At 40.3% G+C, this 18,294-nt stretch overlaps 2 protein-coding genes across 2 annotated transcripts; both read right to left on the bottom strand.

Moving 5' to 3' along the window:
• Positions 1-9,035: 9,035 nt before the first annotated feature.
• Positions 9,036-10,257, bottom strand: LOC101833274 (small proline-rich protein 2H-like). The gene is made up of 2 exons (XM_021233028.2): positions 10,233-10,257; positions 9,036-9,678 (listed from the first exon to the last, which is right to left on the bottom strand). The coding sequence occupies exon 2, from the start codon at positions 9,657-9,659 to the stop codon at positions 9,360-9,362; it is 300 nt and encodes a 99-aa protein (XP_021088687.2). The 5' UTR covers positions 9,660-9,678; positions 10,233-10,257; the 3' UTR covers positions 9,036-9,359.
• Positions 10,258-16,969: 6,712 nt separating this feature from the next.
• LOC121142152 (small proline-rich protein 2G-like) lies at positions 16,970-18,294 on the bottom strand. Its single transcript, XM_040751479.1, is given in 3 exon segments — positions 16,970-17,053; positions 17,149-17,396; positions 18,243-18,294. Coding segments are annotated over 3 exon segments (384 nt in total).

An 18,294-nucleotide genomic window follows, 5' to 3' on the forward strand; every position in this document is an offset into this window, starting at 1 on the left:
GAAAGTGCAATGGTACTTGCAGTAAATATCTTCTTCAAGAAAAACAATCGAATTTGTCATTTTTAACATGCAGACATATTTACTCTCATCATTGCATCTCCTATAGAATTTTCCACTATGCTAGAAGAAGGAAAAACCAGTAGAAACCTCATTTATGAGACCTAGTTCCATCTCTGAAAGGCTGATTATTTCTCTTCCCTGAATTTAAATCTTTTTCCAGAACAGAAGAAAAAATAAAACAGTATCTGGCTCACACAATGGCAGGCACTAGCCTTATTAAGCCACCTCTCTACCCAATTAGGGCCTCACAGTTTCTGCACCTTTTCCTTTCATACACAGAATCCCAGAGTTGGCCGGTGTGCTGGGCATCATGAGTACTCTTCTCTTACCACTGAGATAGCAATGCTGTGCTACTCTCTCATGAGAGACGATTATTTCAGAGTGACTCCCAGGCCTCTCAGCAATTGTTATTCCCTACCCTCAGGGAGAAATGCTAGTGTGCTTTAATATTTACAAGGCTTACATTGATCACCACATGAACAAAATATGGGACAGTAAATGAAAGTCATAAGGATTGATTCAAAATTGGCTCACAAATTCATACCTCTGCAGTCCTTTGTGAGGCTCTACATTGCCAGGAACATGAGTAGATGATTCAGAGTAAGTCTGAGGGACAGAGACCTTCAGAGAAGGAAAAATCTCAGATAAGAGGGTACAGAGATATGTATTTAAACAGTTGCTATTGATAGTTTTATGACATTCTTTGTACAAAATGAAATTTAAGTTTGGAAGAGAGTATTTTCAAAATCTGTCTATAAGTTCCTCACCTTTCAGCCCCACATGAGAGATTTCATAAACTAAGACACAGTATGCCTCTTAGCTGAGTAATTAAGTGGAAATTTCTCACTGAAGACATGTTATCAGTACGTGTGTGGGTCTTGTCCTGTCATATCTCTTCTGCCTTCTTTCAGTCAGGGGCTTGATTGGATACAGCATAGTAGATTTTTTAAGTTATATTAGATGCTAGAGCTTCCTCACCTTGACAAAGAAACTGTAAAGGCTTCCTGGGAAAATACTTTATACTTGGAGATGAAAGAATAAAATGAGGAAGATGGAATAAAGCCTTTAACTAACCCCAGTTCTGCTCTGAGAGGAACACGGACACTGACTCAATACCAATGAAGAGTATCAGCTTCCTGTGACTGCTGATGCTTCCGACAACAAGGAAGAGTTGAGCTGAGAGTGTCATTGTCCCTGTCCCTGAAGGGAAAGAGTCATCATAGTTCAGCAACTGAGACTAGATACTGACAAATGCACCACCAATAGATGACTCAAACAGGTTAGTACACATGCTACCAGTCCAGACCAGTAAGCGCTTACTACTCTCCATATTTGCATACCACACATAAAGGATCATCTTAGGCTGTGTCTGGCATCTGTTGAGCAAAATTACATAATTTCCTACTGATCTGGGATGCTAGTATAACACAATGTCGGTTAAACCTGAGGTTCTTCTTCTGAATATGAACCACTTAGAAGAGTACAAATGATTAAAGGGAAATAAGGCAAAGAGAAGACTTGCATGGTAATGGATCATGGGAGAGCAAGGTACATCAGAGCATATATAGAGAGATGATTAACATTTAAAATATTTTGAGGTAATTCCTCTGTCAGATGTGAGGTTGGTGAAGATCTTTCTCAATCTGTAAGCTGTTGTTTTGTCTTGTTGACAGTGTCCTTTGCCATGCAGAAGTCTCTCAGTTTCAAGAGGTCCCATTTATTCATTGTTACTCTCAGTGTCGGTGCTACTGGTGTTATATTCAGGAAGTGGTCTTCTGTGCCAATGTGTTAGAGGCTACTTTCTGCTTTCTTTCCTTAGAGGCTCAGTGTGGTTGGTTTTATGTTGAGGTCTTTGATCCATTTGGATTTGAGTTCCATGCATGGCAATACATACTTCTTATTCTTCTACATGTTTACAGCCAGTTATGCGTGCACCATATGTTGAAGATGCTTTCTTTTTACCACCTTATAATTTTAGCTTTTTTGTCAAAAATTAGGTGTTCATGGATGTGTGGATTGATATTAAGGTTTTCCATTCGATTCCATTATATCTGACAGAGGTCTGATCTTGAAAATATATGAAGAACTCAAGAAATTAGACATCAAAAGACAAAATAATCCAATAAAAGGAGGGGTACAAACCTAACCAGAAAAATCTTTTTTTTAATTTTTATTTTATTATTTTAATTTTAAATAGCTTGTTTCACATGTCAATCCCAGTTCCCTCTCCCTCCCCACCTCCTGCACTCCCCACCATCCCCCCAGCCTCCCACCCTATTGCCACTTCCTTCCACATAGGGGATATCTAGAGTCTGTCATTTCACTCAGGGCAGGGTCCAGGCACTCCCCTAAGAGTCCAGGCTGAGAGAGCATCCCTCTTTGTGTTATGGACAAATGAAGTCTGTTTGTATGCCAGAGATAAACACTGATCCACTACCCAGGGCCCCATAAGTTGCCCAGGCCTCCTCACTGATTCTCACATTCAGGGGGTCTGGATCAGTCCCATTCTGGCCTCCCAGCTGTCAGTCTGGGGTCCAAGAGCTCTCCCCTGTTCAGATCAGCTGTATCTGCTGGTTTTGCCAGCCCATTCTTTGCCAATTTGCTCATTGCTCCACTGGGTTCCTTTGGTTCAGTTCAGTGTTTAACTGTGAGTATTTGCCTCTGCTTCCATCAGTCACTGGATGAAGGCTCCAGTATGGTTATAGACATCAAGTTCATTATCAGGAATGGGCATTCGAGGTGGTCCCTCCACTATTGCTTAGCTTGCCAGAAAATTCTTAACAGAGCATTATCAAATGACCTTAGAACTCTTAAGGAAATGTCCAATATCCTTAGTCATCAGAGAAATGCAAACCAAACAACTCTGAGATACCATCTTACCCCTGTCAGAATGGTTAAGCCAAAAACTCTGATGACAGCTTATTTTGTAGAGGATGTGGAGAAAGGAGAACACTCCTTTCTTGCTGGTGGGAATGCAAACATGTACAACTACTTTGGAAATCAGTATTGCAGTTTCTCAAAAAATTGGGAAACAATCTATCTTAAGACCCAGCATTTCCACTCTTGGGCACATACCCAAAGGATACACACTCACCCCACAAGGACATTTGCTCAACTGTGTCCATAGCAACACTATTCATAATAACCAGAACCAGGAAACAACCTAGATACTCTTCAACCAAAGAATGGATAAGAAAACTGTGACATATTTCACAATGGAGTACTCCTCAGTAGTAAAAAAAATACTGGTGTTATGTTCAGAAAGCGGGCTCCTATACCAATTCATTCAAGGGTACCTCCCACTTTCTCTTCTAAGAGGAAAAGTGTGACTTACAAATTCAAGTTTTGTGCATGGTGATAGACATGGATCTATTCGCATTCTTCTACATGCCAGTATCCAGCTATGCCAGCACCATTTGTTGAAGATGCTTTCTTTTTTCCATTGTATATTTTTAGCTTCTTTGTCAAAGATCAGGTGTTCATACATGTATGGGTTAATATTGGGATGTTTAATTCGATTCTATTGGTCTACCTGTCTATTTTTGTGCCAATACCAAGCTGTTTTCAGGACTATAGCTCTGTAATAGAGCTTGAAATCAGTGATGGTGATATCTCTAGATGTTGCATTGTTGAATAGGGTTGTTTTGGCTATCCTTGGTCTTTTGTTTCTCCATATAAAGTTGATTATTTTTCTTTCAAAGTCTGTGAAGAATTGTGCTGGGATTTTAATGAGGATTGCATTGGATCTGTAGATTGCTTTTGGCAAGATTTCCGATTTTACTACATTGATCTACCTATCCGAGAGCATTCCATTTTCTGGTGTCTTCTTTAATTTCTTTCTTTAATGACTCAAAGTTCTTGCAATACAGGTCTTTCACTATTTAGTTAGTATTACCCCAAAGTATCTTATGGTGTTGTGGCAATTGTAAAGGGTGATGTTTCGCTGATTTTTTTCTCAGCGCTTTTATCATCTGTATATAATAGGTCTACTGATTTTCTTGAGTTGATCTTCTATCCTGCCACTTTGTTGAAAGTATTTATCAGCTGTAGGATGCTCCACAACTGAAGAATGAATAGAGAAAATTTGGTACATTTACACAATGGGGTACTATTCAGTGGGAAAAAACCAATGGAATCTTGAAATTTGCAGGCAAATGGACAGCACTAGAGGAAACCACCATGAGTGAGGTAACCCAGTCACAAAAAAAGACAAACATGGTATGTACTCACTCATATATGGATTTTAGACATGGATCAGGGGAGTGTCAGCCTACAATCCCACTGCCAGAGAGACTGGGGAACAGAACCGTCAAACAATGACTGATGGAAGCAGAGGCAGACACCCACAGCTAAACACTGAACTGAACTCAAGGAACCCAGTGACAGAGTGGGAGGACTGATGAGCATAGGGTTCAAGACTGAGCTTGTTTAACCCACAGAAACAGCTGATCTGAACATAGGGGAACTCTTGAAACCCAGACTGATGGCTGGGAATCCAGACCCCCTCGATGTGTGTGTCAGTGAGGAAGCCTAGGCAATCTATGGTGCCTTGGGTAGTAGATCAGCATTTATCCCTGGCATACAAATGGACTTTGGGTGCCCATCGCAAAATGAGAGATGCTCTCTCAGTCTGGACACTTGGGGGGAGGGCCTAGGCCCTGCACTGAAGAAAATGACAGACTATGGACACCCCCCATGGAGGGTCTCACCCTCCCTGGGGAAAGGAGTAGGGATTGGGGGAGGGGGATGGGGGATTGGTGGGAGGAGGGGAAGGAGAGGAATAAGAAGCAGAGATTGACATGTGAAGCAATCTTGTTTCTAATTATATTTTAAAAATAAAAAAGAAGAAAATGAAAAAATATGACGACATCATGAAATTTGCAAGCAAATGGATGGACCTAGAAAAAAAAACTTCCTGAGTGAGGTAACCCAGTCCAAGAAATACAAATATAATATATACTCACTCATACGTGAATATTAGACATAAAACAAAGAACAACCAGCCTACAGGTCATAACCTTAGAGAACCTAGGTAACAAAGAGGACCATACAAGAGACAAAAAGGGAACTGCTAGGAAGGAGAAAAAAACAAGATCTCCTGGTTGATTGGGAACATTGGGGTCATGGGGAGAATAGAAGGGGAGAGAGGAAGAGGATAGGGGAGTGGGAGGAAAGTATAGCTCAATTAAAAGTGAAAAATACAAAATTGAAAAAGTGGTATGGAAATATACTACTCCAAAAACTTACTAGGGCCAGGTGTTGTTGGTACACACCTTTAATACCAGCACTTGGGAGGTAGAGGCAGGTGGATCTCTGTGAGTTCAAAGCCAGATTGGTCTACAGAGTGAGTTCCAGGACAGGCTCCAAAGCTACACAGAGAAACCCTATCTTGAAAAACCAAATAAATAAATATCTTTCATCTGGAAGGGGTACCATATCACAAGCAGATACTTCATACTAGCTAATACAAATTTAATACCTTACCACTTTTTAGTGCTAGACAGTGGGGTTCAATTGACTAACTCTACTACCTTACAGACTATTTATTGCCTGTAACTTGTCCACCTTCCAGAACATCATGATAAAACCCCATTCCTATAGACATCAATGCTTAAATCAGAGAACTTGGAGAAATCTAAGGGGTACTCTCCTGGACACTCCCTCCCTACTGGCCAGCCTTAATGATATGGGAAAGTGCTATGTGTACTGCTGAAAAGGAAAAGTACTTACTGGCCTGACCCAGCTCTGCAGGCTTCAAAGCACAACAAAGACTGGCTTGACAGAGCATGCCCACTTGTACAACAATGGCGCAACTGTATGGGAGCAACCAACCACTTTCTTTTTTGACTTAAGGTCCTTCTCCATGAGACAAAGTGAATACCTAACACTGGTAAAAGGTACATAATCTATATCTAGATAGGACATAGGCCCTCGATGGTAATCCTATCAGTATTATTATTCTGCGATATGGACAAATCAAACCAGCAATTTCTAAAGAGTTTTTCCTATACTCATATCAATCTATGTCTCATTCCTCATCGAGAAGCTTCTCATTGCAGTAGATTAACACAGAGACCCTCACCAGATCTATAGTACATAGAATGAAGGACTTGTGTGTCCTCAGCTTTACTCTCACAGAAGATATGACAGAAAGATTATAAGGACTAGAGGTAGGAACTCTTCTCTTCACATAACTAAGTCATTAAATGTTTGAACTCATAGCAATTTTCACAGCATGCACAAGTCATGTAAAATCCTAAACAAGGCTAAATCTCATTAAGCAAGAGAAGTATGAAACCTCACCACTAGTTGTGGAACTATTACCAGTTGAGAGCTTCTAAGAGGAGTGTGAGTTTTCTTAATGATGCCATCCTTGCTATATTGACCACATTCTAGGATAGGTCTCACCGTCTAGAGTAGTGAGACTACACAAACTGGAAATGATGGGAGCATGGAGAAACAAATAGAGAAGAAATGAGAGTTGGGTAGGAAGAGAAAGAAAGGCACAGTAGGTGGGCAAGGACAGTTGTTGATAAGCCAATGGGTGAATATCATTGAAATGCATTGTATGAAATTATCAAAGAATTAATAAAGATGATATTTTAAAGAATACACCATATTAAAGGACACAAGCAAATCTCAAATGACAAGTATCACATGTTTGCTCTCCTATGTTGAATACAGTGGATGAGGGCAAATACAATATTGTCTGCATATAATTAAATATCATGACTAAACTCTTCACTTTTTATAATGATATACACTAATTTCATTATTTTCAAAATAGAGTTTACTAATTCTGTCAGTACTGGCACCAGAAATTCTGTCAGTACTCGCACCAGAGTCAGAGCAGCTGAATCTCTTTCCAGGCTGAGACCTTCAAGATGAGTTTCTTCCACTGAAGCTCCAGGAAGAGCAACTACAGATGAGCAGGTTGCACAGACATTTTCTCCGAGTCTGAGCCTTCAAGACAAGAGACATGGGGGGCAGTGATGTGGCTCACACCTTTAATCTCAGCACTCAGGAGGCAGAGGTAAGCAGATCTCCGTGAATTCGAGGCCAGCCTGGTCTTCAAAGAGAGTTCAAGGACAGGCTCTAAATTTACAGAGAAGCCTTACCTCGAAAAACCAAATAAAATAAAATAAAATAAAGACAAGAGACATGGAACACATGTGTGCACACACATGAATACTCATAAAATGATCCTATCAAGATGCCAACTATCATTGAGATAAACAATGTATTCTATTAGTTTTATAATCTATTAAGATTAGATCACCAGCTGGGCGGTGGTGGCACAAGCCCTTAATCCCAGCACTCGGGAGGCAGAGGCAGGCGGATCTCTGTGAGTTCGAGGCCAGGCTAGACCGACAGCCTCCAAAACAATACAGAGAAACCCTGTCTCGTAAAAAAACCAAAAAAAAAAGATTAGATCATCAGGAGGTCAACCTGTATATTTTTATCCTAATTTTCTATATTTTAAGAGTCAAATGACAGACCTGAACTTCAAGTTATAAAACTGTTCTAGTTCTTCACTTAATTTAACATTTTACTAGGATATAACTTATGCTATTAAGAAAATGTTACTGAAAAAGATCAAGATTCTATATTAACATATGGCAGAAGCAATAACAAGCAGCAGAAGGTTTGATGCAGGGATCACATTCCTTGGCTGGAAACCCTTTCCCACAAATTCTTACATTTAACAATGGTTTACTTGTTTTTTGATGATGTTGGTGGTGCTGGAGACAACAGTCATGGAAATGGTGATGGACATGCGTATGGTACTCTTAGTGGGGTAATACTAGACAGGGTGACAATGATAGTGGAGGTAAGCAGTACTAGCTGGTGAGATGATGTTGATGGGGATGTTGGAGATGGAAATGGGGATTGTAATGAGGGTAGCAAAAATGATGTGGATCAGCAGTCTCTAAACCTATCACTTACTTTGTACTAATAAGGTGCCTCAGATTGTGCCAATCAAAAAGTATGCATTATCCATTATGACCAAAGACAAGTGTTTCCACAAGAAACAGTAAAAAGAAAATGTTCAACATATTTAGCCATTAAAGACCTGGAAACCAAACCTGCACCAGAGGATCATTCTACCCATGTAAAAAATGAGTACAAACAAAATAACTAGTTCTGGCAGAGGAATGGAGGGAAAAGAGGACAAACTCTCAGACTGTGAGAGAGTAGATTACCACATCAAATGTGGAAATCAGTGTGGGATTTCCTCCAATGAGAAACACGAAAGCAGAACTATCATATGAATCAGCAGCATCAATTTACTTCATATGAAAAGAAGTCAAATATAGTATACAATAGAGATTTCTGCATATCCATCTATATTTCAGAATGACTCCTAATATGTAACATAAATAAAACAGTATAGCTGGTCACAAGTGAATGAATAGGATAAGAAAATGAGGCGCTTACGTGTACTGAGTGATAATCAGTCATAAAGAACTATGATATCATGTACTCTTCAGACAAATACACATAATGGTATATAATCATGTTAAAAAATAAATACACTCTTAAATATGATGTAGTCATGGATGTTTCAAATATTAAAACAGAAAATATACCAAGGAGAGATTGTTGTATTTATATAACTGTTTGATCATATGAGGGGACAAGTAAGAGCAAAATGCATGGGGTGTAGGGAGAAAATATGTCCTAAGTAGCACAAGCATATCTGAATACACAATAACCTTATTAAGATAGCATGTGCTAAGAGATTGAAGTTGCACAAAATGAAATGATATTTCTCTCAAGCAAACAAACACTAAATAATCTTTGTTATGACCCAAACTTCAGTAAAAATATTACAGAAGAATGACCTAGAGAACAAAGAATAAAAATCAATGGAACAGGAACATATCATGAATGTAATAGATTGAGATTTAGAAAACAAGAACACATGGATACTATCAGACAAATTGTACTTTATTAAGGAAATGAAACCACAGTGGAAAAAATTCAGCCAAGTTGATTGGCAGTTAAGGAAACATCCTCTGAGTGCACAGGGTGGAAATCTGCTGCTCTTCAATCTGAGCATCCCGGACACTGAAGCAGTGAGGAAGGATTATTCTCAGAAGCCTATTCATAGCAGAAGCAGAACAAGCTCAGGGGAATGCCTTCCCCATCAGGTGACCACAGACACATGGAGGTGAAGAGTGGAGTTTTTCTTCTGCATCCATGATAGGCTTTGAAGGGAAGAAGGGAGTGTTTCTATGGAAGTGTAAGAGGTAGATTTCCACGTCTTTTCTTGGTCCTCATGACTGTTGAAGCACTCACTTGCTCTTGGATGGACACTTCTGCTGGCAGGGAGGAGGAGGTTGTACAGGAGGGCATTTCTGCTGGCATGGCTGAGGAGGACAAGGTTCTGGGCACTTTGGAGGAGGACAAGGCTCTGGCCACTTTGGAGGAGGACAAGGCTCTGGACAAATTGGAGGAGGGCAAGGCTCTGGGTACTTTGGAGGAGGACAAGGCTCAGGGCACTTTGGAGAAGGACAAGGCTCTTTGCACTTTGGGGGTGGGCACACAGGAGGAGGCTGGCAGGGCTGCTTGCACTGCTGCTGTTGGTAAGACATCGTGCTGAAGTCTCAGGGTCTGAAAGACATTACAAGAGAGTGGTCAAGGGTGATCAACATAGAGAAGACTGATGTAGTCATGGGACGAGTCACATCCATTTCTCACTCCAGGCATCCACATAACCCCCAACTCCTATTTTAGGACAGCCTGGCTTTCCCCTTTTCTGTCAGCAGTCTATGTCTCCAGGCTTGAAAAATACCCTTTTGTTTTATGCCTTTTTCCAGATAAGCAAGTAAGGGTGTTTATACACAGAAACATCATCATGACAGGTATTCTCAAGTGTTTGTGTCCTGAACAATTTCAGAATAAATCCCTATCTCCATTGTCACTTGTGACACTCTAATAGGTTGTCTGGTTTGCATAGTAGAGGACAGCTGAGGAAAACTCCAGATTATAATATCTACTAAGGTATAGGGATATGAAAAGACACCAAAACATGCATATGAATCAGAAATACACTGTGTTTATCTGCATACAAAATGAAAGGTAAAGCAACCATTTGTAGTCCCTAAAACATGATTGCAGCATATGAAATGACTATTAAGACTGACCACTCAAGAAATGACACTCACCAGGTTCTCCAAAGTAGTCCAGGACTTGAATACCAGGAGTCTGCAGTCATGCAGCCAAGGACCTCTTTATAGGACTGGCTGTCCAACCCAGGGGAAGTACACCTGATTGTCAGTGGGCAGGTGCAAGAATTTCTCAATCAAAATGCAAATCCATGCATGACTTTCTAGACTGGGATTCCAAAGACAAAAATATCCTCTTCCTGAACATCATCACTGTAGAGTACTGTGACTCGGTGGGCTCTCCTATCTTTTCAGTTTCAGTTAGACATCCCTCGTTGTCTGAGTTCTCTTTCTTGATTGAAGACAATAATTCTTTTCTCTATTAATACTTTTTGTGTCCTCTTTGCCCTGCCTCAGTTCATTGATATTCTTTGATGCCTTGGCACATTTATATTCTTGGTGTCTAGGTAGGATTTCCTGTGTGTTGAAAGAAGGAAAGTAATACAGGGGACATTAGCTGTAGTGTCAACTTCATCATTGTCAATCCTGGGCCTGGAGACAGGACATATGTCCTTGGTAGGTTGGATAACTTTCTTTAAACCATAGAAAAACCTAATAAGGTGCTCATAAGGGACGCTGATGGGCTTTGGCCTTATCCTGGCCCTCTTCAGGACTGCCATTTCAAACAACATATTAGGGTATTTAGACTCCCCTCTGATGATGACCATAGACTGCTTATCATGGTGAAAGAGGAACTAAAATCACACCTGCCCTAAGCATGTTCTTGCTAGGTGAATAGCATGAAGACTCACAATCTCCAATGCTTCTCTGGTGTAAAGATTTGTTGAGACAACCTGTGACTGTGATATATGCCAACTGGAGTTTCTAGATCACATAGTGTAGTGAATCTGTCATATGCAATATATGTGCTCACTCTTGCATATGCACACAGCCAGACAGGTAGACAGAAAGATTCACAGACAAAGATAAACACAGCATCAGTCTTATAATTTCATCGGCCTCATAGCTACATTAATCACTCCCCAATTGTCTAATGAATATCAATGATTCATTGCTGCATGAAAACTGACAGAATGAATTAAGTTGTGTGTTTCCCAAAAATTGATTGACTTTTGAACATTTTGAGGGAGTCCATGAATCTGGGCACTTTGAGGGTGGGCACAGGAAGAGGCTGGCCAGGCTGCTTGCATGACAGCTTTTGTTAAGGCATCGTCCTGAAGTCTCAAGATCTGAAAGACATTATGTTACAGTTCTCACAAGAGATGAGCCTTATTGAGAAAGGATGTAAGTTTATGAAACATAAAAACTATTCCTCAATCTCAACTCCCCCTCAAGACTTCCTCATTTCCCTTCCATGTCACCATGTTTGTTTAATTACCCTAGAAAACCATTTTTCTACCCATTTTCTGTGAGAAAACACCTTTCTTCCCAAAGACAGAGTAATTGAACTTGCTGAATGCATCATCTCCAAGAAAGGCAGTCTGGAGTTTAAGTTCTAAAATGCTGAGCAATCTCAATGATGACAGTAATCATTGCCATTATTATGACTCATGATGTCACAGGAAGTTGATAGAGTTAAAAAAACAAAAGCCATAATTCAATAATCTGGAACCTACTAAGATGGTGAACAAAACAATACAAAAAGAAAAAGAAAAATATTCCCTTTGGTCCTGGAAAATCGAGGGGTTTTTTTTGAGGACAAAAATAGAATAAAAAAGATGAAAAAAGCCATTAGCTAGTCCCAGCTCTGCTATGAGAAGCACACAGGTAATGAATCAATCTCAGTGAAGCATGTCAGCTTCCTGTGACTGTCAGTGCTTCTGACAGTAAGGAAGGGATTAGCTGAGAATGTCACTACCCATGTCCCTTAAGGGAAATCATCATCATACATCTGAGATCATATGCCAAGAAATGTACGTCAGTGGATGGCATATGAAGTTTAGTACACATTGCCTAGTGACAGGTCAGTAGATTACTACTGTCCATATTTGCATATCATACCTAATGAATGATCTCAGGATATGTCTGTCTTCTTCTATGTCATATTATAAAATTGCATACTGACCTAGGATGCCATCCTTAAGGCTCTTCTTATGAGTATAGTCCACAGAAATGTAGAAAGGGATAGAGAGAAATAATACAAATGGAAAGATTTACATTGTGATAGGACAAGGGAGAGCAGGGTAAACTAGGGCATACAGAGGGAGATGATTAACATTAAAAACCTTTTGAATTAGTCATGTGGAAACCTACTACTCTAAAAACTTACTAGAATATATACATACATAAAGTGTTTTAATGGAGTTACCTTACAACAGGAGGGGTACAAAACCACAAGTTCATACCTCATACTAGCAAATACAATCCTCAGCAGCAAGAATAACTTAACTGCTTTTTAGTTCCCATCCAGTTGTTTCCATGAACTAACTCAACTAGTTTACAGAATACTGCCTGTAACTTGTTTATTCTCCAGCACTTCATGGTAATAACCCATTTTGTAGACATCAATATTTAAGCAAGAGAACTTGGAGAAATCTAGGGAGTACGCTCCTGTACACTTCCTCCCTGCTGGCTAGACCTAATGATATGGGAAGGTGCTATGTACACTAATGAAGGATAAAAGTCCTCACCAGCATCACCCAGTTCTGAACACTGCAAGCTACAACAAACACTGACTTGACAGGATATGTCCGTTGGTATTACAGTAGCACAAATGTATGGAAGCAACAAACCACTTTCTATTTGGATTTAAGGCTCTTCTCCAGGAGGCAAAGTGCATATCTAGCACTGGTAAAGGACAGAGAATCTGTGCTTAGATTGGAAATTATTGGGGGATAATCCAATCAGTAGTATTATTCTGCTAAGTAGAATAATCAAAACAGAAATTCCTAGTGATTTATTACTATACTCATATCAATATTAATATCTCACATTCCTCATGTAAGAAACTTCTACTAGCAGTAGATTATTAACAAAGAGATCTGTCACTAATCAATGGTGCTTATAGTAAGAAACTAGTGTGTGCTCATGATTACCCTCACAGAGGAGTTTTCAGAAAGATCATAATAACTAGAAATAGCACTGTTTTCTTCACACAAGCAGGGGATTAAATGTTTTAGCTCATAGCTATTGAGTCAGCATGCACAAGTCATGTGAAAACTCAAGCCAGACCAAAATTCATCGTTCAAGAAGTGTGAAATCCCACCACTAGCTGAGGAGCTATTAGCAGTTGATAGCTTCTGAGAGAAGGCATGGCAGTTTTCTTCAGTGATGTACCCCCAGCTATAGTGACCACACCCCAGAGTAGACCCCACTGTCTAGAATAGCCTGAGTATACAAACTGGAAAAATAGGGGCAAGGAGAAGCAAATAGAAATGAAATCAAAGTTGAGTGGGAAGAGAAGGGAAGCACTTAGGTGGATAAGGACAGTTGCTTGTAAGCCACTGAGTAAATATCTTTGAAAGGCATTATGTGACATTCTCAAAGAATTGACAAAGATATCTTAAAGAAGGCATCATATCAAATGAAACAAGGAAGTCTCAAAGATAGGTATCACATATTTTCCTCTTCTATGTTGAGACACTGAATGAGGGTAAAGCACATTATCTACATATATTTAAATATTGTGATTAAACACTTCACTTTTATAATATATAGGTTAATTACATTATTTTCAAAATGGAGGCTTCTCATTCTACCAACACCAGAGTCAGAACAGCTGAATCTCTTTCCAGGCTGAGACACTCAGGATGAGTTCCTTCCACTGAAACTCCATGAAGAGCAAACGCAAATGAACAGGCTCCAAGGACATTTTCTCCAAATATGAACCTCCAAGGCCAGAGACATGGAGCACATGGTTCACACATATAAACTGTCACACAATGGTGATTTTAAGCTGTCATCTGCCATTGAGTTAAACATTTGATTCTCCTAGATTTATGATCTTTTAAGGTCAGATGGCCCTGAGTTCAATCTAGATGTTTTTACCCTAACTTCTATGGAATTTTATGAGTCAATGAAAGACTTGAATATGTACTTCTTTTTTCTTTTTTTATTTCAAGCTTGCTTCACATGTCAATCCCAGCTCCCTGTCCCTCCCCTCCTCCCCTGATCCTCCACCAGCTCCTTCAAGCCCCCACCCAATCCCCACTCCATTCCCCAGGGAGGGTGAGACCATCCATGGGAGATTCCCAGAGTCTTCCATTTTGTCCAGGGCAGGACCCATGTCTGCCCCCAAGAGATCAGGCTGAGAGAGCATCCCTCACTGTGGGAGGGGCACCCAAATTCTATATGTATGCCTGGGACAAACACCAATCCACCACCAAAGGCCCCATAGATTGTCCAGGCCTCCTCATTGACACCCACATTCAGGGAGTCTGGATCAATCCCATTATGGTCTCCCAGCCATCAGACAGGGGTCCAAGAGCTCCCACTAGTTCAGGTCAGCTGTTTTTCTGGGTTTCACCAGCCCAGTCTTGACCACTTTGCTGATCATTTCTCCCATTCTGTCTCTGGGTTCCAGAAGTTCAGTTCAATGTTTAGCTGTGGGTGTTTGCCTCTGCTTTCTATCATTCATAGGATGAAGATTCTAGGATGGTATATAAGGAAGTCACCAAACTCATTATCAGGGATGGGCATTTCAGGTGGTCTCTCCACTATTGTTTAGTTTGCCAGTTGGTGTCATCCTTGTAGATCTCTGGAAATCTAACTAGTGTCAGGTGTCTCCCCAAACCTATAATGACTCCCTCTATTATGGTACCTCTCATCTTGTTCTCCTCTATTCATCTCCCGACTTAATCTTCCTGCTCACCCATGTCCTCCTCTCCTCATCCTCCTCCCTCTCCTCTTCCTGACTCCCCCACCCCTCCCTCCATGCTCCCAGTCTGCTCAGGAGATCTTGGCTCATTCACCTTATCTGGGGTACCATGCATATCTCTCTTAGGGTCTTACCTGATTCCCAGACCCTGTGAGAGTAGGATTGTAGTCTGGTACTCCCCTGAGCCCTGTCTACAACCCATATATGAGTGAGTATATACCATGTTTGTCTTTTTGTGACTGGGTTACCTCACTCGAGGTGGTTTCTTCTAGTGCCATCCATTTGCCAGCAAATTTCAAGATTCCATTGTATAAATGTACCACATTTTCTTCTAATGTTTTTTTTTAGTTCTTCTTTGGATTTAATATATTGACATGACATAATCTGTGCTATTAAGAAAAAAATTCTGAGAAAAATCAACATTCTACATTAACATATGAAAGAAACAATAATAAGCAACAGAAGGATCCATGCAGGGCCTCACATTCCTGGCCCGGAAATCCCTTTCCAACACATTCCTACATTTAACAATATTTTTTGAGTTTCTTCATGTTATTATTTGTGCTGAAGATATTGGTGATGGAAATGGATGTGGTGCTCTTAGTGGGGTAATTGTACAGAACGGGGCAATGATAGTTGAGAAAGGCAGTGCTAGCTGCTGTGGTAGATTGCAGTGGTTGTGATGATGATGGTGGTATTGGGGATGATGATGGGATGCTGCAGATGGAAGTGGGGATGGTAGTGAGGATAGTGGAAATGATTCAGATCAGCAGATTCTAAACTATCACTTAGTGATAATTAGATGCCTCGGATTGTGACAATTAACTCAATTATGACCAAAGACAAGATTTTGGCATACTTAGGAGTTCCCACAAGTAACATTAACAAGAAAATGTTCAACATCTATAGCCATTAGAAAACTGTAAATAAAGCCTACACCAGAAGACAATTCAGCCCATGTAAGAATGAGTGCCATCGGAACAATAACAAGTCCTGGCAGAGGATTGAAGTAAAAAGAACAGAAACAGTCAGACTGTGAGAGAGAGTAGAATAACCCATAAAATATGGATATCAGTGTGGAGTTTCCTACACTGAAAAAACTAAAGCAGAACTATCATGTGAATCAGCAGCATCACTGATTCATGTGAAAAGAAGTCAAATATCTTATACAATAAAGATTCTTGCATATCCACCTATATTTCAGAATTACTCCTAATATGTGATGTAACTAAAACAGTACAACTGCTCACCAGTGAATGAATGATATAGGAAAATGTATCCTCATGTACTGGAGTAGTATTGAGTCATAAAGAACTATGAAAACTCATGCCCTCTTCAACCTAATAAATGAAACTGCATATCATCATGTCAGCAAATATACTCAATTAAATACACTTTCAAACACTGAAGAAAAACATAATAAGATATATTGACATAGATGTGTAATGTTACATCAGATGAAGGGGGAAGTTAGAGCAAAATACATGGGAATGTAGGGAGAATATGCATCCTTAGTGGCACATGCATATCTGAGTATACCATAATCTTCTTAAGACATCAAGTGGCAAAAGAAAGATTGTAGTTGCACAAAATGAAATTATATTTCAACCAAGCAAACAAACACTAAGTAACCCTTGTTATGACTTACAATTCAGTCAAAACTGGTTATCGAAGAATAACCTGGAGATCAAATAATAAAAACAATGGAACAAGAGCATATCATGAATGTAATAGGGTGAGTTTTAGAAAACAAGGTCACATGAATAGTATCAACCAGATTATATTTTATTCAGGAAATTAGACCACAGTGGAAAAGTCCAGCCAAGGTGATTGACAGTTAAGGAAACATCCTCTGAGTGCACAGGGTGGAAAGCTGCTGCTCTTCACTCTGAGCATCTGAGACACTGAGGCAGTGAGGAAGGATCATCCTCAGCACCCCATTCACAGCAGTAGCACAACTTCAGGGGAATGCCTTTCCTATCAGGGTGACCACAGACACATGGAGGGTGAAGGATGGAGAAGATTCTTCTGCATCCATGACAGGCTTTGAAGGGAAGATGAAAGTGTTCATATGTTAATATGAGAGGCAGATTTCCTTCTCTTCTCTTGGTCATAATGAGAGCTGAAGTCCTTACATACTTTGGGAGGGAACTTCTGCTGGCAGGGAGGAGGAGGTTGCACAGGAGGGCATTTCTGCTGGCATGGCTCAGGGGGGCATGGTTCAGGGCATTGTGCAGGAGGACAAGGCTCTGGAAACTTTAATGGAGGACAAGGCTCTGAGCACTTTGGAGAAGGACAAGGCTCTGGGCACTTTGGGGGTGGGCACACAGGAGGAGGCTTGCAGGGCTACTTGCACTGCTGCTGTTAGTAAGACGTCGTGCTAAAATCTCAGGGTCTGAAAGACATTACAAGAGAGTGTTCAGGAGTGATCCACACAGAGAATACTGATGGAGACATGGAATATCAGATCCATTTTTCTCTGCAGGAAAGAACATAACCCCAACTCCTGTTTTAGAATAGCCTGGCTTTTCCATTTCCTGGCAGCAATTTGTGTCACTAGCCTTTGGAAATCCCTTTGTTTCATGCCTTTCTCCAGGGAAAAATATTTTCTTCCAATGGAACAAGCATGGCTACTATTGCACAGAAATATCCTTGAGACAGAAAGTCTTAAGTTCTGGAACCCTAAGCAACCTGAGACCCCATTATTGTCTACTGTAACATCCTAGCAGTTTGTCTTGTTTGCATAGTAGAGGACTAAGGGATAGAGCTATGAAAAGACAGCAAAAAACATATGAAACGGAAATATACTGTGTTTAACTAAATTACAAGTAAAAAGAAAATCCACCATCCAGTATCTAAAATGTTACTGGAGCACAAAAGAAGACCACAACTCAAGAATGACAGTCACCATGTTCTCCAAAGTAGTCCAGAACTTGAATACCAGGAGTCTGAAGATATGCAGCCAAGGACTTTTTATAACACTGGCTACCCAGCCCAGTGAAAGTAGAGCTGAATGACAGTGGGCATGTCCAAGAATTTCCCAACCAAAATGCAATCCATGCATGACTGGCTTGACTGGGACTCTACAAATTAGGAAATATCCTCTTCCTGGACATCATCACTATAGGGTGCTGTGACTCAGTGGGCTCTCCTGTCTTTCAGTTTCAGCAAGCCCTTCCTGGTAGTCTGAGTTCTCTTTCTTGATTGAAGACAATATTTTTTTACTCTGTTACCACTCTCTTGGTCTGCTTCAGCTGATTGATATTCTTTGTTGCATTTCCGCAT

Source organism: Mesocricetus auratus, unplaced genomic scaffold (assembly GCF_017639785.1).
Source record: "Mesocricetus auratus isolate SY011 unplaced genomic scaffold, BCM_Maur_2.0 Super-Scaffold_100009, whole genome shotgun sequence".
Taxonomy (NCBI): domain Eukaryota; kingdom Metazoa; phylum Chordata; class Mammalia; order Rodentia; family Cricetidae; genus Mesocricetus; species Mesocricetus auratus.